General features: G+C 39.6%; 1 protein-coding gene across 1 annotated transcript; it reads right to left on the reverse strand.

The window, feature by feature from the left end:
- Positions 1-142: 142 nt before the first annotated feature.
- On the reverse strand, positions 143-22,740 carry LOC136718226 (calcium/calmodulin-dependent protein kinase type IV). Its single transcript, XM_066695894.1, has 11 exons — positions 21,803-22,740; positions 14,332-14,410; positions 13,191-13,253; positions 12,624-12,706; positions 12,200-12,272; positions 8,492-8,582; positions 7,789-7,863; positions 6,803-6,878; positions 5,049-5,175; positions 4,609-4,761; positions 143-4,286 (listed from the first exon to the last, which is right to left on the reverse strand). The coding sequence occupies exons 1-11, from the start codon at positions 21,907-21,909 to the stop codon at positions 3,777-3,779; spliced, it is 1,437 nt and encodes a 478-aa protein (XP_066551991.1). The 5' UTR covers positions 21,910-22,740; the 3' UTR covers positions 143-3,776.
- Positions 22,741-23,685: the final 945 nt, after the last annotated feature.

A 23,685-nucleotide genomic window follows, 5' to 3' on the forward strand; every position in this document is an offset into this window, starting at 1 on the left:
ATATTTGGCTGTGGGTTTCTATCGTTGAATAAGCAGGGAAGGTTAACCTTAAATAAATAGACAAATCAATACCCTCCAAACCATGATGATGTGAGGGCACACACAATGTTCTAATCTCTGCAAGAAACCAAAACAGCCATCATTTGATCTACTAGATTTATTATTGAAAACATGGAACACAGAACTAGGTAACATCTCGCAACATTACAGAAGTTTAGATAAACAGCAAAGTCACACCATATCTACATTTGCATAATAAATTCCACAAAGTCCATTTGGTCTACAAAGTAGATGGTTTGCAGTGGCAGACAGTTGTGCACCAGTATTAATCAGGTGTGCATGCTGGCATTTATTTTTTGAGGATGGGCTTTTGTTTTTCTTCTTTTCGGTCAAATGTATAACCAGGAATGTGCTCCAATTCCATTAACCTGGTATGTGTCCTGACCAGTCTGGTTATTTCGGAAATGGGACATATTCAGTCCACATTTCTACTCCAGTAACTGCAAAGCATGTTGCTTATCAGCTGTGTTAAAGCATTTGCTTCCAAAAAGTGATTCCCAGTTTCTCCCAGGCTATACATTTTCTAAAGCACCAAGGCCATCAGGCCTAGAAGGTTACATTGCTAAAGCGTTTAATGTGACACCAGGGCCCAGTTGTGTAAAATGAAAAACATTAGTTAAATACAGATTGATTTTCCTTTAATATTGTGGTGACGTCAACATTTCAAAGTACTTTGCACAATGGTCCCAAAGGCAAGGAACACTTTCAGAGGAAGTCTAGGAGAATTTTACATGCATTGTTTTATATGCCTGGCCACAAACAGAAAATGTATCCTTCTCTTCAGGTTTGGGCTAGGTTACTGTGAGAGATTAGGGTTTTTGACACATGTACCACTTGTTTTTTAATAAGTTGTCCCTTATCTTCAAGACTGCAAAATTATGTAATGTTGAGGGGAAAAAATGAAAGAAATAAGTATTCTATATAATTATCATAATTAAGCATATGCCATGATCTAATATTTATATAATCACTGTATAACTTATGTGCAGAGATACTTCATAATGATTGGCATGTGCATCTACTTTATGAGTAAATAAATCTCTAGCTGGAGGCCCAAATGTGAGCCAAAGATATTCCTGTGTGGGCTGTGACAGTTAAATTAGACCAAATAGCACCCATGTGGTAAAGTTCCAGTGAGTTAATTTAGTTTTGTTTTTCTAATCTGGGGTAATGTGAGAAGCCAATTCTAATTGCAATTTTTACAAGTCGAGCATTAGAGAAATGTGAAAACAGGATTTTATATTATATATATATATATATATATATATATATATATATATATATATATATATATATATATACACACACACACACACATACATACATACATACATACAGCATGAATTCAAAAACAGCTGATTTACAGTAAATGTACAACTAATATAATATTTATATATAAAAAATGTTTGTACCTATATGCAATGTCAGAATTAAGAAACAAAATACTCAAATGCAGGTAATAACCTTATATACCTATAGCTATAAACCAGTTCCCTTAATCATAGTTTAGCTTGCTGCTAAAAACAGACTATTTTAAACAAACTCTTGACTTATTAATGTCCAGAAAAGGCTACATTTAAACAGTGTAGTTCACTCCGTTTTGCTCCTGAAGTTAAACCAATAATAATTTAAAAAAATGTAATGATTCCCTTACCCAGATATAACATTGAATATTCCTGGTGTTGGGGTGTTATGTCTCTGCTTAAACCAAAGCCTCCATTAAAAGCATGCACAACAACAAAGCATTTTCTGAATTACTAGTGAAGTGACAATACCCTAGGCTATAGGAAATGGAAGTGGAAGGAAATGAGACCTTTGCACTACCTGCAGCCGATTTCCTCTGACCAAAACCAAATATTTCTTAGAGGAAGACATTAACTTTGCTAACAGCATTCCTCAAAATGAAATGCTTGTATTAAGTTCAGAAAAGGTTTTGATCCCCGCCCCACTTCCCCCAACTGAGTTCCCACATACTTACTTGCATCAATTATATACTTACTCAATACTTTACCTAACCAGGGGGTCCTGCTGAAATGGGATTGGGAGAGGGCAGGAAATAATTTATACATATTAATTAAGGTAGGGGGACTCTAGTCAGGCATGATTTATGACCTGTTAGCTGGATTCAGTTGGGTTGGGTTGGGTTGCATAATAACCCTTGCCTCCTGTCTTGGCATCTTTAATACCCACAAAGTGAGCAGGATCTTGGTTTAAACTCTCTTCCAAACTACATACTGGGGCCCTGGAAGTTCTGAACCATTGGGGAGACAGAAGACCACCAATCTGTCACCCAACAGAAACTCTGCAAAACAATCTCCCTTTCCTTTAAAGGGGAACTAAACCGAAATTCCATAGTTTCTCAGGTTATTCTATTAGTAGAAACATTCTGATGACTTCTCTGAATTTCTCCATTGACTTCCAGCAGAGCAGCTCCAGAGTTAGCACCCGTGTGACATCATGGCCTATTTCTCGATCTCTGATTTCTGGTACATAGAATGAGCTGGACATGATAAGCACACTACACAGAATATGTTTCTACTTACAGCATAACCCGAAAAACAGAATTTCAGTGGAGTTCCCCTTTAAGGGTCAGATGAGAACCGCTTAGGAAACATGTTTACTTTTAAATGTAATGTATGAATCTGAATGTGATGTGTACCTGAAACAAACATTTTTCCTGGAGGTTTGACACTGATAAACTTTGAAAATGCTAAGGTCGAAGGTGTTGCATTTTATCATAGGCTTTGGCTTATGGAGGGACGCTTCCCCCCGAATGCTGAGAGAGTGTGAACAATTTGGCATCATTTAAGGGTGGTACAAGTTCCCCCCCAGTTCAAAAACGCGTTCATTCATAATTGTTATTTACGAGATGTACGGATGAAATCGAACAATCCCCCACCCCGTTCAACAACTGGATGTTGTTCAGATTTCTGGTTCTGTGAAGGGCTTCACTGATAATCTAAGAAGCTGAAAAGCTTGTTAGAGATAGTAAATGGTTGCCTTAAGCCTGAGTGGAAGATGCAGGTTAGTTTGTTGAGGACTGAAGTAGCATAAACACCATTTGGTTACTGCAACAGGAAAAAACTGAAAATAAGACATCTATAGTTAGAAATTGGAATGCTCTCAACTAAGCACTATAAAATACAATCCTGTATTTAATAAAGGAAGGAATTTTTCATTGAGTAAACTGAAATATTCATCTTTCCAGTTTTATTATGCTAATAAATCCAAGCTTCAGGACCACTGAAATCCTTTAACAAAAAAAGGAACCAAAACCCATGAGAAGATCAAGTCTAACTTATATTCAACAGTAAAAAGTTGTAGAAAACATCCAAAAGCCGGTTGAAAGTCTGTTCAGCTGAAGTTGGCTCTCTTGTTAAATGATTCTTCCCATGTTGTAAATATATTGAGACCTCTAACACACTCAGTCTTAAAAAATTGCAGAGAACAACTGGTTGACAAGAAAGGAAGATGTCAAATGCTTGTCACCAGCTAGCTTCTTGGATTCTTGGATTTCAAGGTGAAAATATTTATTTTGGTTTTGGTTAAATTCTAATTTGGAGTACTCCAGCCTTTTCCTCACCCTGGTGAAGATGAAATAAAAACATTTATAGATGACCAATTTGTAACCTATATGTTATGGGAGTTGTCGGTTTACAAATCTAGTTGGAACTTCAGAGTGAGGTCAACTGGATATGTGCATCTTTGGCAGGATGTTATTGGCACTGTGCCGTCTTGTTGGTGGACTCCATCCCGAATCCATTCTTGAGGTTTTTGGGACTCGGGGGGGTAACTACAATGGGTGAAGACTCACAGCCATTGGATGGCTGCATGGAGCAGCTCTTTCTGGGGGTCCTTGGCTTGACCACGGATGTTTTCGGTACTACTGAGGCCTGCTTGAGGACCTCAGGTTTGACTAAGGGAGGCCTGGGGACCTTCACAGTGTCGGAACTGTCTGGATGCCTGTGTGCAGCTGCCTGGGGGGGTTTGGGGCTGTACGGAGGAGGGTGAGAGGGTTTGCTAGGGGGATCTGTGGCTGCCTCTTCTTTGCCTTTGGCTTTGCTGTGCACTGGGGAATCCTGGGACAACTCTTTCTGCATGCTGGCTTGCCTAGAGGTCTTGCCTGCCTGACCATCAGGGCTATCTGTCCTTCTGCTCACCCGGGAGCCCTCATCACGACTGTGGTTGCCAATCCGGCTGGTAGCCACCACTGCCTTCATAGCAGCCTGGGGGCATACAGAGAAAAACAGAGGTGTTGTACACTTTGTGAAACACATGGACTACATAATCTGGTTTCAGTAGAGTTTTCAGTACATGTGTGTACTCAGCTCTAGTTAAAGGTAAAATTGACAACATAGCATGACACAAATATATTACTCTTATCCATACATCACAATCTATGCATTTGAAAGAAAATATATGGTATCTGGTATATGGTATAGTAACTAAAGACAAAAGTTTCCACTGTCACAAAATGAAAATAAATGATAGGGAAATTATGCCAATACCCCCTTAGAGTTATGCCCAGTTATGATTCAGGAATCTGACCTTGAGTTTTCGCCGAGCATTGAACTCCTGCAGTTTCCTCTGCGTGGTGTCCATGTGGGAGAAACGAGCGGCTTTGCCCAGTACCCATGGATGCTGCAGAGCCTGTTGGACAGACAGTCGCTTCTGTGCGTCCTGGACAATCAGCTTACTCACCTGTGGACAGATTGGATAGAAATACGAGACATCTGAAACACCCTGAAACAGCAAAGCAAATGTGTGCCCTATTCATATTATGACATCTCCATGTTTGTGTCTGCAAACGTAGACAAAATAAGGCAAGGCGTGTAGCTTTATCATTTTGAATCTGCTCTACTGTTCCATCCCAGGTAGTGTTTGCAACTGTAGCAGATACTACACAGACACAGTATTGTCAGGACAAGCCCAAACTCAATTGAAGCTGGGTCATGCACAATAGCAAAGCTGAGAGAGTAATGGCTCACCAGGTCCTTGGCATTGAGGGAGACCTCATCCCACCAGGGGGAGACAAACTCATAGTCACAGTTCAGAATGCGGCTGTACATGTACTGGTCCCCCCTTGGGTCGAAGAATGGTTCAAACCCACAAAGCCTGAGTAGAAAGACAAAACAAAAACAAAGAGACCGATACTAGGACCAGATTTTGTGGAAAAGGTGAAGAGTTTCCTGTTTGAAAACCTATGATCATGATAACAAAAGTTCAGCTTAAAAAGAAAAACTTACACATTGAGCAGAGTATTTACACTCACCTAAAGGATTATTAGGAACACCTGTTCAATTTCTCATTAATGCAATTATCTAACCAACCAATCACATGGTAGTTGCTTCAATGCATTTAGGGGTGTGGTCCTGGTCAAGACAATCTCCTGAACTCCAAACTGAATGTCTGAATGGGAAAGAAAGGTGACTTAAGCAATTTTGAGCGTGGCATGGTTGTTGGTGCCAGACGGGCCGGTCTGAGTATTTCACAATCTGCTCAGTTACTGGGATTTTCACGCACAACCATTTCTAGGGTTTACAAAGAATGGTGTGAAAAGGGAAAAACATCCAGTATGCGGCAGTCCTGTGGGCGAAAATGCCTTGTTGATGCTAGAGGTCAGAGGAGAATGGGCCGACTGATTCAAGCTGATAGAAGAGCAACTTTGACTGAAATAACCACTCGTTACAACCGAGGTATGCAGCAAAGCATTTGTGAAGCCACAACACGTACAACCTTGAGGCGGATGGGCTACAACAGCAGAAGACCCCACCGGGTACCACTCATCTCCACTACAAATAGGAAAAAGAGGCTACAATTTGCACAAGCTCACCAAAATTGGACAGTTGAAGACTGGAAAAATGTTGCCTGGTCTGATGAGTCTCGATTTCTGTTGAGACATTCAGATGGTAGAGTCAGAATTTGGCGTAAACAGAATGAGAACATGGATCCATCATGCCTTGTTACCACTGTGCAGGCTGCTGGTGGTGGTGTAATGGTGTGGGGGATGTTTTCTTGGCACACTTTAGGCCCCTTAGTGCCAATTGGGCATCGTTTAAATGCCACGGCCTACCTGAGCATTGTTTCTGACCATGTCCATCCCTTTATGACCACCATGTACCCATCCTCTGATGGCTACTTCCAGCAGGATAATGCACCATGTCACAAAGGTCGAATCATTTCAAATTGGTTTCTTGAACATGACAATGAGTTCACTGTACTAAACTGGCCCCCACAGTCACCAGATCTCAACCCAATAGAGCATCTTTGGGATGTGGTGGAACGGGAGCTTCGTGCCCTGGATGTGCATCCCACAAATCTCCATCAACTGGAAGATGCTATCCTATCAATATGGGCCAACATTTCTAAAGAATGCTTTCAGCACCTTGTTGAATCAATGCCACGTAGAATTAAGGCAGTTCTGAAGGCGAAAGGGGGTCAAACACAGTATTAGTATGGTGTTCCTAATAATCCTTTAGGTGAGTGTATAAACATTCCCTGACTTCTGCAGCTAAACAATCTCATTCCATTTTAGATAATTAAAAAAAACTGAAGGAAGTGAGGCAAAATTAACAATTACACATTAGAAGTTATAACAAATTGTTGCACGTTTGTAATTGTAACCAGAAAAGCAATTAGTGGAAATAGTTTTTGTGAAGTGATGATTGCATTAAACTTGGTTATGTGCACAGTTATCTGATATGAGACAAAAGCATTGGATTAAAAACATGTCCTCACTTACAGTATATACAAAATGACCCCCACTGACCACATGTCCACTTCTGGGCCATAAGCATTGCCTCTCAATATCTCGGGAGCTGAAACAGAAACCAAAGTCAGCTGTTGCTGTAAATTAAGGAATCTGGAGATTTGTTGGAAGAGGAATACAACTGTATTTATAGTATACACATAGAAGAATCACAGTTTAACAATAATGTATGGTATTTATTTTGCTACATTTATATCCAGACTAAGATCACATTCTGATTCGTCAAAACAGAGAAGTTTTGCCAATAAGTTACATCTGTAGTATAGAACAGAATCACCCAGGAGAATATCCTCTCTTTTGACCCAAAAAGTATATTTCTTAAAGTTACTCAGCCTTTAGGTTTATGGTTTTCTTCTTCCTGGTCTGTACACAATCATAAATGAGGCACAAATGTTTTGTACTTTCTGGAATGTTCTTCTCACTTTATCAAGATGGAACACATTCACTTAATAATCTACTGATGTAAAACGATGACATAATTGTGATCAGTTGACATCTTTTCATTCAAAATATTGTACCATACCATTCAAAAGGCTTATTTCTGGGGGGGATTTAAGAAAACTCCACAAAATAAACTACTGTGAGACTAAGTCTTAATTTCAACAGCTACTGTAACTGTGCTTGAACTAACTGCTTCAATCAAACTTGTTTACTCCTTCAAAGGTTTATAAGTCCTTTAGCCATCACTTAGTAAAACTGAAAATATTTAGGTCTTTCAATCAACTCATGCCTTTCAGTAGTAGGATAAGGCAGTTTTAAGGCATCTTTCTATGACATGGAACCAATGCAGTTATGGTCTGAAAAATATCACCATTAAATCTCACAGTAATAGTGTTCCATTCTCACAGCATGCAAATCACTTCGTAATGGCTTGTCATTTTTGGTTATAAGTGAAGTGAAGTGGTAGCAGAAATATTCTGTGAGGAAATTGGAGTGGGGAGGGTAGAGGGGTCACTCACCACAGTATCCGGGAGTGCCACACACTGTCTTCATGGTGACCTGCTCATCGACAATTTTGGACAGGCCAAAGTCGGCTGAAGAGACAGAACCAGTCAAGTGAGTAACAGAGCATGCACTGAAACCAGTCTACTTGACCACAAAGCTATGATCAAGTCACATTGAAGTCAACTACAGTCTGGAAGGTAAGAAACAATCTAAGTGGTTCAATAAAAGGCATGAGAAGGACAGGCTTTGTCGAATACAGCTACCGTCACCTGATTAACAATTAAAGCAAGTTCCTTTTTGTACATGCATCACTACTAAAATAGCTCCTTCAAGCAAAAACAAAGTAAACCAATGGCAGTAAGGATGTCAATTAATGGTACTTTCTTAGGGTTTAATTAGGCTACATTGGCTTGAAATTCCTTAAAACACCAACAAAACACATCAAAGTGTCAAATCTTAATTGAAGACAATATTTAAGTAAATTTTCTTAGAAACAAGAAGGGTACAAAAACCTTAAAGGGATGCAAATTAATGTTGCACACTGCCATGTTGTTAACTTAACCCTGTGCACCACTTAAACTCTTCCCCATCTTTTTATATGGCTTTCTGTTTGATACACAATAATGTACTACTACTACTAATTATTAGAAGACCGGACAGCAACAATTTTCAGTACTTCATGCAAGAAGGAACAATGGCGATGGTAGTGATTGGTACCTATTTTAAGCGGGGCGTCCAGTGACAAGTCCGCATACAGCAGATTCTCTGGCTTCAGGTCTCGATGTACCACGCCGTTCTCATGCAAATACTGCAAAGTCACAAAGAGCCTCTTATCACCAGACAGCCAGAGATAGGAAAATGTAAAGCAGCCACTCAGAGCCCCCCAGCATGTTGTTTCAGCCGTTGTATGGAAATAATAATATTAATCATATAGAAAAACAAAATAGCTATGCCTTGGGTCCCTGGGCATGTATGTACAATAGCGGTGTTTACAAGCTGGTAAATAAGTCAAGTGGAAGTTCTGTCACGATGTATTTAAGGTGCTACAGGTGGTTATAGTTTTAAATAGTTTTGGTAGAAAACAAAACTGTTCTTGAGATTGCCTCATGGATGTCTTCTGTGCAGCTGCTCGTAATAATTTATTTTTTATTTGACCATGCTTCTCTCTCTGGATGGTTTTCGACTCTTTACAGTCAGTGTCTGGATTTAAACCTGGTTGTTGTCTACTGACAATTGCACAGTTTTATGCAATGGTTATAGTCTTGTTTTCAGCTGTACTGTCAGAAGCAACTTATGACAAGCAAAGCACAAAGATCAACACACTGAAGACTGGTATTGGCAATGCTGTTCCCTCTTTCGACACTTACCTGGAACCTCAGTTAACAGTTGTAGCCGTTTCTAAGTAGTTGCTACAATCAAAATACACAATGCATATCAAATTTTAACTAATATACTAGTGCTCAATGACCCTTGCCAAGCACAAATTAAACAAAGCCTCAACTTAAATTGTGGTCTGTGCAACCTGCAAGTTGTAATGTGCATCTAGTGTTATTTAACAAATGCAGACAAGGCTCTCATGTAAAAAGTACTTTAAATTTGCTTTAAATTTTAATGGTGATATAGTGAGTCAGTAATACACAAACATCACCGTTTTCAGACTTCATGCACAAAAAGCAAAAATCTGCTTTTCTTTTAATATTCAGCTTAGTTGGGGCATTACAATGTGGGATTAATTGTCACTGTAAATTAAACCCTTCCCCAAGAATAGATGCAACAGATGGACATTTCTGAAGCACAGAGATTGTGTTATTTCTACAGATGCCTTCTCATCAAATCCATTCCCCATTTTATAGATTTGCTTTCGTGAGTCATTTCCATGTATTATTTATTCATCTGTTCCCACATGGTCAAATTCAAAATGGCAGTTGAAAAGTAGTTTGTCAAACCTGCCATCATCTTCCATGCCATATGAAGCAGTGTTATCCAGATAGCGTGCAGTAGCAGGGATAACAATTAGCCTAACAACTCAATATGCGTACGATTTTGTTTATTTAACATTTAAATCTTCTGTTAAGCTTCTCTTAAATCATCCACAGCTTCAATACAGAATAAGCACATAAACGCAAACATAATATTCAGAATCTATCTCTGAACTGAACTGTGTTGAAAGGAGAGACCTTAGAGTAAATACCATTGTTTTACATCAGTGGATTACCTTCCTGTAATTAAAACCAAATCTTAGGACAAAATACGTGTGTAAGAGAAAATTATATAAAATGAAATTATTCCTAACACAATCGCACAACTACACATGAAAAGCTTACAGAATATCTCACTGAATGCATGTCTTTTTTAAGTTTATAATGCCATGGACTGGCAGAAAGGGATTGGTGTGCCACTCAAGATATTATGTTAGGTAGGTGTGACGGTCTGTCTCACTGAAGCTCAGAGCTCTAACCCCTGATTTTCTTAAATCCTGTGGTTAACAAAGAGCATTTCAATTATCCCCTTTCCCCAAATGAGACACACATGGCCATATTTGCCACTACTGAGTTATAAACAACTCTCTCTGCCAAGTGACTCTGGTAACTCCTGAAGCCAGTGTCAGCTGATTTTTTTTTCCCCCTCCAGCACATTAGCACCACATACGGTCTGAGAGGCCGCTGTTAAGATTAGCACCATTAACTTTCCACCTAAACAACTTCAGGCTAAGTAGCTATTTAGCGCTATTGGAAAAAACACTGCTTGGGGCCCACTGGTGAACAGACAGAAACCTCATTGAAAATACTGTGGCCAAACTCATCTGATGCCAATCTCTGGATCAGATTGTGTCCACTAAATAAGGGCTGTTATTCCTTTTAATTGAAGATGCTCAACCTTTTTTTTTTTATTATATCTTATATCAGTGCTGGCTTCAGCTGATTTGACTGCTTATAACAGCCCTCTTATTTTCCCCAGCTCTTTGCATAATCCTGTAACCTACATTTGCAGCTCCAAACGGTAAGTGTAAGACATTTAAATATGAACTGCTTTCTAAAAACATAAAAAAAAAAAAAACTGCTTGCCAGTGGCATTAGTGCTGCAGACTTGAAGCGAATCCAAGTCTCGTCTCGCACACTCACAAACACACACACACACACACACACACACACACACACTCCCACACCCGCACTGGTTGTTGACCACACGTTACACCCTGACACATGCAGCCTCATCAACCATGCACGTCATCAAATATCATTATGGAAAACACGCATGCATGTACACACAACCACACACGCACATGCAGCTAAAACTCTTCCAACAGGCGGACACACACATACACACACACTTTAGAAAAAAAAAAAAAACAGTCGCCGGCACGCAACTGACTGTTATATAACAGCATCACTGCCATCCTTGCTTCCTGGGCTCAAACTCTCTGTGGCAGGAGATTAATAATAAAAAAAAAAAAAAAAAAAAGATGGATTCAGAAAGGATTATTTCACATGGGCAGTAGCTCAAGGAGGGGAGGGGTGGGAGAGCCTTTTACCTTCTCCTTTTGTGTGATAACAGGACTGACCTATATTCAGCCCAGAAACGTAGCTATCAAAACATAACCCTGATCACACTGTCCTACAGGTGCAGACGTGTCCTATGTCAGCCTGAAGGCAGGATGTACATGCAAAGAACATAGCAGTTTCACGATGATGTTCCCTGTTCCCAATAGTAAACACCTATACATTTCCAGAAGTATTTTAAAAAACATTTAAGCATCAGCAGGGCTTTACAGTAATCGATCCTAGAGAAAAAAACATGAACAAATTTCTCTGCTGCAGGTAGAGAAAGCATAGGACATGGCCTGGCAAGATTTCTAAGATAACAGTATTCAAAACAGGCGATTCAAAAGTTAACTTATAACGTAGTCAAGATCTAAACTCTAGCATGGTTCTGTTCACAGAAAGATGTGGAACATTGGTTTTACCTAGCTAGCCAGGAGAACCCAAAAGCATTACCTCAGTTTTGTCACAATTAAGGTGTAAAATGATTTAAGATATTCAATTTTTTAGATCAGACATACAGGCAGTTAGAGCAGAGGCAGAAACGTTGATATCAGGATTAGAACTGATATAGATCTGAGTATTGTCTGTGTGAAAATTATAGTGTATGCTATGAGACGATAAAATGTGGCCTATACATGGGCTCGTAGTGTGTGTTCAACGAGTGCATTTGTGCATGTGATGAAAAGCATCAGTCATGGTGAGGAACATAATCATTTGAGCTTTTACAGTGGGATCAATTGGATGACAAGAGTAAAATAATAAAAATAATAATGACTGATCCCAAAACATAAATGAAAAAGATAACAATAAACAATTATTTAAAGTGCACCTGTAGAAACTGTCACCCTTCAAAAAGGTCAAAAGGTCAAAAGGTCAGCCTTACCGCGACAGCCTCCAGAATCTGTTTGATGACATGAGCAGCGTCTCTCTCGCTGTAGTAACCCCTCTCCACAATCCTGGAAGAGACGGGCGTGAGTCAGAGGGGAGAGCAATACTAAAAAGCCTTACACTTCCAGAGGGCAGGGTTTATTGCAACCCTATCACCGAGTAAGGCAAGCGTTACAACGATAATCGGGCTAACTCATTTAGTCAGTGGATGGCTGCCTCCAGCTAAGATTAAGATTAACAATATTCATTCAACTAAATGAATCACTGACATTAATGGTGGGAGGACTGCTGGCTACAACTGAATATACATGTGCACGTACACCGAGAACACTGCTAACCTGCAATCAAGCACAATTCAGCCTGTTAAAATAGAAACGCTCTTGCTTAAGAAATCCCTCTACTCTGACCCTAGATCAGACCTGTCAAAGAGCTCCCCTCCTGTCACCAGCTCCAGAATAAGAGCTATTTCCACTTCAGTTTCGAAGATGTCCTTCAGCCTGATCTAGGAGACAGGAAGAGAGGTGTAGAACTTCACACAAGAAATGGCCCTCATATCATATTTAAGAACTTCTGTTTTTCTCCCAGTTAGATGCACAGGAATGCAACACTTAAGACAAAACTGTGTTCTTTGAATTGTGTCTGCCATCTCTAGCTTCCACATACACTCAATTGACAAGGCTCATTCATTTGTCTTCCCAGAATACATATGTGTGCAGACGTGTAGGGAGTGCAATACCCCTAACACACCTAAGAGATTAAAAACAAAGCTTCATACTATAGACTCAGTAGAATGGGTACATTTGGGTAAATGTGAATTTTTGCAAATAAAATACGATTGAGTTTGTCCCAAATGAAGTCTCGATAGTGTCAGAGTTCCTGAACAGTCTAAAAAATGTTTTTTTTTTTTGTTTTTGTTTTTTACAATTAAGCTTTTGAGGTTTGCAGGAATGTACTAAATGAAAAATAACTCTTCTCAAAGAACTTACTATATTTGGATGGGACAGACGCAACAAAACTCCAATTTCAGTCCTCACAATCTTCTTGTCAATCTGAAATATCAACAGAAAAGAAAACAATTTAAATTTAGTTTAGTATAAAACAAAACACATGGGAATTATCATTTTTTCTTTTCCAAAAGTGCCATTCACTTTATCATTCCAGCTGTGCTAAGGTGACATGATTAAGTATCTGCTGTTTCGCTCATTTCTTTCCATTTTCTCATTTACTATCTTGACACACTAATATAGACATATAGTACCCTATACTTCTAACAAATTAAATGTCACTCCTGTTGGAAGTCTGCCATTTGAAAATAAGTAACAAATGGGTAATTATAGAAAGAGTGATTTGATTAAATTACTTAATAGTCACCCCTTAAATAACTATACAACCAAAAACACCTTAAATAAAATTTCCTTTTGGGTGAAAACATATAGGCATGTGTCTTCACTTTTGCAGAGTAAACCACTAAAAGGATTAATTGCAAATCTGACATGACAATGGAAAAAGCAATAAAAATAGCTTTTAGAGCAATTAACTGGTCACTGGTGGTCTAAGTGGGGAGAGACAGACTATTATATTTTTGGACCAACCACCCAATCTCACAATATCGTGCCAATTAAGCAATTATATTGGTCTTGTCTGTTTATTGCTGCCAATGTGATATGGCTTTTGAGTCTACTTCCAACACCACATCTCTTCTGGGCAGGATCCAGTTTGAACACAGCACTAAGAACTCCATGGGGAAAAAATATTTTTGTATTCTCAAGTCTAGAGTACTAATACATTTCCAGGAAAAGCTTTCTTGTGTCACTATCTGTGAATCTTAATGTTGCATTTTAGGATATTTCAGTTTGTCAGGAATTAACTATATCTGGGTTGCTGCATTGCAAAAATTGCTCTGCCCTGCTCTGAAGATGTAATCTGACCAAATCCAAGAGCGATCGCAGACATGCCATATTCGGAAAATGGAAATCACATTCGTATTGCAAATGGAAGGACACAGAAATTAAATAAAAGTTGAATAACAGAGGTTCTTGACTTTTTCCCCTTGACAACACTCAGTTGGGTTTGACTGGGCAGTATTTAAATAAATAAATAAAAATTACATTACAGCTACTCACTCACCGTTTTCTTTAGTATCTTGGCTGCGTAGGGCTTCTGAGTTTGTTTTTCTTCACACCGGAAAACCACAGATGTTGCCCCCCTAGGAGAAATGAGAGAAAACCACAGTGAACTTGAATGACCTGTCCCTGTACATAATCACAGTAGAACCATGGAATATTTTCAACGGAAAAGAAAGACATTCTGTGCCCAATGACATGAGCCAAAACCACAGAAAAATAATCTTTTCTGCCTAGGTGTGCACCACCCAGCTGGACACAGCTGTTCTGTATCCTCTTCCCTGGCACCTGTAGGACATTCAGATTTAGTTTTAAATAATCAGGATAAGAAGTATTTCAATTGTGAAATCTAAGCTTTTCTTCTATTTTAAGGTCATACTCTACCTGAAGTTTTGGTTTTCCCACTCGGGCTGGGATTAAAATCAAACGTTTGACCGACCAGCTAACAACCTTAACTTTGATGATTTCAGGTTAAATACACCTGTCTCTGATAGGTCCCAAAGTTGGTTAGTACATTTCCAAACAAAAACTTATGAAGATGAAGGAACATTCAAAGCAAATCTGGTATAAGGTTCTTCAAAAGCACCAATCAAGAAGCATATAAGAACAATTCCAAGGCACTGAATATCCCCCATTATTAGGATATGGAGAGAATATAGGAAAACTGTGAATCCCACCTTTGCTAGACGTGATTTCCTGCAAGACAGGAATGTCAGTGTTCTGCCATGGCCAGCGAAGAGCCCAGATCTCAATCCCATTGAGTACGTCTGGGACCTGCTGTATCAGAGGGTGAGGGCTAGAGCCATTCCCCACAGAAATGTCCGGGAACTTGCAAGTGCCTTGGTGGAAGAGTCAGGTAACATCTCACAGCAAGAACTGGCAAATCTGGTGCAGTCCATGAGGAGGAGATGCACTGCAACACTTAATGCAGCTGGTGGCCACAGCAGATACTGACTGTTACATTTGATTTTGACCCCCCCCTTTGTTCAGGGACACATTATTCAATTTCTGTTAGTCACATGTCTGTGAAACTTGTTCAGTTTATGTCTTAGTTGTTGATGAGTATGTTCATACAAATATTTACACATTAAGTTTGCTGAAAATAAAAGCAGTTGAAAGTGAGAGGATGTTTCTTTTTTTGCTGAGTTTACATTTAAAAGTTTTCAAGATCAAAATAATTACACGAAAACAGTCAAGATTTCACTATTGATACTATCATATTTATTTGATAGATTTGATTCATATTTCATTTTGTATGCAATGTATGTTTAGATAATTGTGTTTTTTTAGTGGTTGGTGATCCCCCTCAATGGTGCACTTTCTGTAAGAACGACTTATAAATCACAGAGCTCACCAGAGGATTATTAAAAGGTTATAAGAATATGGATCAATGTATTTCGAAGACTGAGTCAACCATTAACAATAAGAAAAAAAAAATGAAATGATTCCGTTGCTCTGTCTTTTGTCTAATATACTCTTAGCTTGTTTTATGGCTGAAATCCATCTTTCATGCCTCATTTTATCAGTAGATATAAAAAGATCTCCCTTTCACATCTCCTTTCCCTCGCCCTAATACTGCCTTCCAAGTAACAGCTTGCCTGCCAAAATGGGGACCGCCAAGGCTGCTGGGATTGCGACGTCATCTGCAGGATCTCTATAAATGAGTTTCAGTCTTCCACGGCTGAGCTGGGAGACACTGTGCATACGACAAAAATAGCCTGGGTGGTTCACAAACCTGGGCTTTATGGGAGAGCTCGATTCTGATCTCATCAGACCATAGAATCTTCTTACACACATGCCTTCTGGCAACTTTAGCCAAGATTTGATTTGAGTTTTTTCAACAATGGCTTTCTTTTGGCCAATCCCCATAAAGGCCAGATTTGTGAATAATTAAGGTCAGGCACTGTCGAAACAACTCCTGTCCCACTGGATTGTTGACACTATTAGCATGGCCTACAAGCCAGTGGACATCCCAGTGTCTGTCTTGGTCTGTTATGGTTGGTGTGTGGGTCCCTGTTGGTTCCCTGCCCCCACATTTTGTTAAACGTTAGAGTATGACCCTGGTTACCAGAGGATACTACCCAAAGGCTGCAAGGTTCCGCTGGAGTCTCTTGTGCCAGAAGCCAAATCACGCTGTGTGTCACAGACTTTATACAAACAGGGGAGAGCTGTCTGAGTGACAGCGCACAGTGGCCACTAGGTAGCTTTGTCATACAAAATTCGTTCACCAAGGTCCAATGGAAATGACACAAGCCCCTCCCCCCCTTTGGGCAGTATACTCTCTCTCAGATAACCAGGGAAACCTAACATTCCCATGCAATCTAACGCAAAAATCAAACCTATCAAACTATTTTTGTTTGAAAATCATCAGCGCTCGACAATGCGCAAGACAAAAGAATACAGTACATGTTGTGAAAGGACTTCCTATTCACTCCTTTGCCAAGGGAAGCTGTCCTATTGTAGCCCTGAACAGTCTGCCCAGAAATCTCCCCATCCTGCTGTGACCAGGCTGCCTTTGATACGCGACTGGTTCCTGCTGTGTTTTAATCTCCTTTACAGATAATACTGTGGCCAGATGTATATTTTTGTTATTCAGCCTGGTGAGAAGAACTTCAGGGGGTGGGGGTGAAAGCCAGAGAAGAGGGAAGAGAGAGTAATGCCATAAGTATAATTTAAAATGGTTGTGTTTCAAATCCAGGAAGCAGAAAAGCTTTTTGTTGGTTTATTTCCCCTTTCCTTTTTTTTGTTGTGCTATTTGATCATATTGCTTTTGATTTATATAGCATTATCTTCCTCAAGAGTGGGTAGGGCGGGACTGGAAGGAGATTCATAAATCAACCCTAAATGTGGTTCTGGAAAATGTGAGCATCATTTGGGATTGGTTGAGTTTAGTAGAAAAATCTAATCAATTTGGTAATTGCCAGTACTGTAAATATCCTATATAAAACCAGTTAATTGCTGTTGTTAAACATTTGTTAGAAGTGTGTTTGGGATTACCATTATCGATGAACACACTGTTGAACATGAACTCCAACATATTTTTGTTTCTTCAAGTTGGCCAAAATCAAAATTTCCAAAATCTCCCCTGAGTTTACCATCCATGGCTAAATTTGACAGAACAAAAAACGAAACACTGAAACAACAGTGCAAGTCATGACCTTGTTCAAATTATACATAGCCCTGGGGAAGCGGTTACCATTTTTACACTTTCAAATCAATATGCCAAGTAGCTGGAGTAATTTGGCAGGGATTCATGTCCCCCCCTAGCATCCAAAGCAGAAACCTCTTGCTGACATCCGGACTGACAAGGAGACGAAAGCAAGAAGAACTCGAATTCCTACGCAAGCAAGAGCACAGGCTAGATAGGATTGGAGCGCAAAAACGCAAGTCTCTGTGCACACCTTGCTCATATGCATTAATCAGGTGCATTTTTGGATGGTTAAACAGAGAATCAAATGCAAGGATAACAACCCTTCTGAGGTCGGCTCTACTCCCTGTGGTACCATGGCAGTGGCTTTCTGCAGTTACGTGGCCCACTGATATTTAGGACAACCCTCCTAGATCACTAGTGCTGACACCCCTCCCTGCATTTGATGCAAGCATGCACCCAAATCAAGGGCTGCTAAAGATGCATCTTAACTGTGGACAATGGAGCCAGCCGTTCTACCATTACCACAGGTAACCCTCCCTATAGAACAAGGCCACTCCTGGGCAATTCATTTTTTTGTTTTAATCAAGCACCTGACTGCATGGTCCTACTAATTAGTTCCTTCCCCCCAATCCTATCCTCTGGCTCTCTGAAACGCTCGTCTCTCAGGCAACTAGAAGGCTTCTTCCAAAACATCCTCCCCTACGCACCCTTGTGTTCCTGGGAGACTTAACTCCAAGAGAAGCACAAACCCACTCACTCAAAGGAAGGATGCGATGGTAATCCCAGGTTATTATTTTCATTATAATTATTTTTACATTTATTTTTTCAACATTTTTCTGCAAAATGATGAGTTCTGACAACTAAAGCCTAGAGACTAGACATTTACAATAGAAGAAAATGCATAACATTACATTATTGCAAAAATGTAGGCAGAAACATTGACAATTATTATTATATTAATTATAATAGTTTTCAATGTTCCAGCCTTAATCTTTGCAATTATGTATTGTTAACCATAATACTATAATCACACCACCAGCAGCAACACTATTATTATTATTAATAATAATATCACTTGTTATACAAAATACATTCATGTCAACCCATAATGCAGTCACTACAGTTTTTGCATAAACATACTCCACATATAAAACTGTTCCATGTCTATTTTTTCTACGACTGATCTAGCATAAAACGTTATGTAACCACATTCTTCACAGCGGGAGAGAGTGATCCACAGTGGCAGGCTTGCCTCTGGATCTGTGTCCAGGCCTGCTCAATTACCATCAGAACCAGACTTCTGTCCACATATGCTTTTTTATTATAGTAATACTTTTTTTTTTATCAAGGTTTCCGTTCCATGGGGAACAAATGCATCCTCTCAGCTGAAAGGAATCTGATCAGCACCAGGCTGAAACAAAATCCTACAGTGTTACAAGCCCCAAGTGGCAAACTTGGCTTTGAAGCCACAGATTGCTAATTCAGTGTGGCTCTATTCTGAAAATAAAAAAAAATGGGACAGATGTAATTTCTGGGTTCCTGATAAGAGACAAACCAGACGGTAAATGACAGATGGGAAGGGAAGAGGGAGGGAGGGCTGTGTCCCTTATCTTTTTCTCCCAGCTGATGTGACTTGTCCACTGGGACACTGAAGCCCTTTAGATCTCTGGTGCAAGCTGCCACATGTTTTGCAGAGCAGTGCTGGCATTTTTCACTTGGCTTGCTAGCAGCAAGGGGCTCACTTTTTTGGGCTCACCCCCAAATCTCCTTATCAGAGCCTTCACGTTCACACAACTTGTTACATCACAGATGATATGCGCAGAATACTGGGAACAAATCAACTATTAAAATGACCACAAAATCACAGTGTTTGTCTTTCAAACATTTAAGCCTTCAATAGGAACATTACCCTATGTTACCCTCCTGAAGGAATTTGTGCAAAACCTTACAACTGTACATTTTGTTTCTTCTTGACTAAAGACACTGCACTGTTTTGCGTATTGCAGCCCTCATGGTGACAATGCTAGAATTGTCTTGCTTGGGGGGCGGAGGGAGGCAGCTGCATTTCATGGAAGGGCAAACGGTTGGCGAGACTCATGATGGGGCACCCACAAAATAATTGTAGACTCCATGTTTTTACACACACCAGGGATTAAATCAACTCTCTGCACAGTGGAAGTATCACACAGCTGCATGCTTACTGCTTGATACATGTATAACACCACCCGTGTGCACCATGAAAGTTTTTGCAATTGTTTCTCACAAAAAATGGGGAGAAAGTATAAAAATTACCCCCAGCACAAGCCACACCCCACCACCAGTGCTGGAACAATTGAAAAGCAAACACTGGGAACCCCTGCAGTTCCGATTGTGTTGCTTTTTAAACTTCGGGTGGTAGTTAACAAATTGTGCATTTCGTTTGTTAATTTAAAATTTAGAATGCAATTTTAGGAGTAGACAACCCCTGATTCAGGTCACTCATTTCCATCCAGTAATGTATAAATACCTGGTCTCTAAAACACATCCCTAGTGTTCATGGCTTTCACATCTCACCCCCTCTACATCAGCTCCATGCCTCATTCCTGTAAGGAAGGGGTAGGTGGGGGCTTTCAATGGTCTGGCCCCGGCTTCCTTAGACAAACGATCTAAGCCAAACATTGATATAATGATCTACTCACACCAGTTCACAATTGGGGCCATAAACTACTGAATTAGCATTAGAAATCACTAGGGATCCTTCAAGAAAACACTAGTGTCCTTCAAAGTCAACGTAAAATGAGATTGGACTCAGGATGAAGGAAATCCCTGAATGAAAAGGCATAACCACTGAAAACAAACAAACAAACAAACTGAAAGATCATGCTGGAGCATTCCCAGACCAGCCTGCACATTTGGGAGTTCCTTCATTCATTCTTGGACTACTCGTATTAAGAGGAACAGAGATGATTATAGCCTTTGCATTAGCCTCAAAGGGCTACTTTACACTTTTTCCTCTCATTACATTGTTTACACACACTCCCTTTCTCTGGGTTCCTTGCCATTCTCTATTATTATTTCTGTTGACATCACTTGCTATTCTAATTAGCTCTCACTGCACAAACAAAAAATCACAAGTTCCCACAGGTTTGATCTCCGTTTGTGTACTTATATTTTCCTACATATGGGCTGAATAAAATGTACCTTTCCATTTCATTCCAGAGAGAGTTTTCATCTTTAAACACCTACGTGGTCATCAGAAGCAGTGTCAATTAAGTAATTAAGGGTTGATACAGACATTAAAGCACTTGTTGAAGTCCAGGAGAGCATGAATTAAGAGAGACAAGGTTGTCTGCCCCTGATTTAACTCTTGTCCCTGCTGAGCACACAATCTTTCAAACATGTAACCTGTACTGTGCACAGCACATTGTATTTTCATTAGCTTGACGATATGTGTATGAAATCACACATTGATTGATGATTGATGATTATTGTGACTGATTGACTGATTGACTGATTGATGATTATTGTGATTGATTCCACTCAATAGTTTTTTCGTGATGCAAAATTGATTCATGGATTATTAAACAAAAACTAATTAAAAGCATAGATGTCATACTAATGCACAGAGCAGGGGGAAGTAGGACACAGTTCATTTCGCCATTAAGCCATATCTGCACATGTTTCTTGTATAATCACTAGTTAGTTCGGCAAACGTTGAATGGTTCCCAGTGACAGCTGTGATTACCACAGCACAGACACTCCCTCCTCCGTGGGGATTGAATAATACCGAGTAGCAATCATAGAAGTATAGGAATAATTTTGTTTTGTTTTTTTAGGAAGAAAACCCCCTTTTTCGGCTGAACACATTTCAATGGAGCCTATAAAGTAACATATCACAAACAGGCCTTTTGGTACCCAACCGAAAGTAAAATCTCTAACAATTTAAATACCACTTTTACACTACAGCATACAAACATTCCCAAGAAAATAACATTTAAATATTGTGTTCAATAAAATAAAAAATAAAAAACTCATGCAAAGACGATATAAATTAAACGGAACACTGCAAAACAGGATTAAAGATTAATATATTGCGTTTGGAAGACTGACACCGTTAAATACCTCTATGTCTAGGATAGATGTTTCCAATGAATAATTTAACAACAAGGTCAAGATCATTAGTGTTTTGCTAAAGCCAAGCAAGTATGAGCTGTAATGGAGCACTGTTTTTACACCAGTTGAGTGTAGCCTAAATGACCCTTATGGTAAATCCCTACTGAGTGTCTTGTCTACAACACATTAGCAGTAGCCGTGTTTAGTTGGTTATTATTTAGTAGTCTTCTACCTTCCCAGTTCTGCCCCCATGGTGTAGAAATCTTCAATGGGCACATCTCGTCGAGACCCATCGACCCAGTACTCCACCGTACTGGCACCAGACTTGGAGGTGGGCATCTTGGCGTTCACCGTGTCCTTGATTATGATCTTCCCACAGCTTGATTTAGGTTTTATTTGTAAAAAAAAAAAAAAGGGGGACGAAAACGCCGACGAAAAGTCACATCAAGAAAACAAAAAATAATGCATTTTTTTTTTTCTTTCAATGTGAGTCAATATGGTCAGCGGTCAAATCATAATTCGGTCAGGGATGCATTTACTTAAGAGAATAGATATTTTTCTCCTGTTTTGGAAGAATCCAGTTAATCACTGTACCAAATCCCATCCAAATGTTGTTACAATATAGGACATATCATGAAGTCCAACACAATGGTAATGAGAAATAGTGAAACGAATTCAAGTTGAAAAATAAAGTCGTTATTTCCCCCCAAAGATGAAATATTTCTCTATTCTGCAGCGGGCCACGTCGTGTAAACAGATGTAAACAATCCCATTCGCTTTTGTGAAATAGCTTTCAAAAGTACCTTCCGTTTACTTTGCAATATGATCAAAACCTACAAAAGCAAGACTATTGCAAATTAATCTTTGTCAAGCTATTGTCATTTTTGCGTGCTTTTCTGCGGGGAAATCCGTCCTGGCAGTCGTGGCTGGTGAGAGCATCCTCAGTGGTGGTGCTGAAATGGATCTGCTTTCTCCCCCTCATTCATATCTGCAGATCTTCCAATATTCTGTCGGATACTCAACGATGCAATCTCCCAATTGTAACAGAAACAATATGACTGATGATGTACGACCACACACCCAAACTCAAAACACTGCAACAGTTATCTATCCGCACTCACGTAAATTATCACAATGATGCGCTGAAAAAAACAATTCTCTCAGCGCCCTGACTCCCGCCTACGGCTGGCACAGATTTCGCCAATCCGGAGCTTTCACTGGAAAACTAGGCCGCCCTCCAATTGGAAAGAAACAGCTGTCAATCAACAAGAGGACGACAGATGTTTTATCTTAGTTTATACCGAGACCCCCCCCCCCCCCCCCAAACATCTTGATCACATGATAAGAGATGTTCTGCTGACCACCAGTTTAAACACAGTTTAATACACCCAAGTTCAGTTTACGTATGTATTTGTACTTAAACAGTTCAAAATAGTGCCAAGAGACAGTTTGAGGTACTATGGACAGCTCCTTTGAAAAGGTCTGAAATGCTTAATGAAAAAAGCCTTCTAAAGAAATATATAAGCGTTTTTTGGGGTATTATATTTAAATATATAAGTATTGTTTATTATCATTGTTGTTATTATTATTACTAATAATATTATATAACTCATTTTCATTTTATTAATCACATTTGTTACCACTGCATAGGTGTCGTGGGTTTCTAGGACATCTTAAATTTGAATTAATTACGGTTACCTTATAAATAAGATTGGACAGCAACATAGGTCCAAATTAGCTACATGGTGTAGGAATTATAAAAATGGGTATATGTGGTCCCCCCAATTTTAGGGTCTCAAAAGTGATTGGACAAACTAACAATCATTAATTAAATTGTGAGTTTCAAAACTTGGCTGAGAATCCTTTGCAGTCAATGACTGCCTGAAGTCTGGAACCCATAGACATCACCAGATGCTGGCTTTCTTCCCTGGTGATGCTCTGCCAGGCCTGGACTGCAGCTGTCTTTAGTTCCTGCTTGTTCTTGGGGCATTTTGCCTTCAGCAAGTGAAATGCTGCTCAATTGGATTCAGGGCAGGTGATTGATTTGGCCATTGCAGAACCAGTTTCCTTGACAGCCATACATGCAGCCATACATGCCCATGTCATAACATGCTT

The sequence above is a fragment of the Amia ocellicauda genome, chromosome 22 (genome assembly GCF_036373705.1).
Source record: "Amia ocellicauda isolate fAmiCal2 chromosome 22, fAmiCal2.hap1, whole genome shotgun sequence".
NCBI lineage: Eukaryota > Metazoa > Chordata > Actinopteri > Amiiformes > Amiidae > Amia > Amia ocellicauda.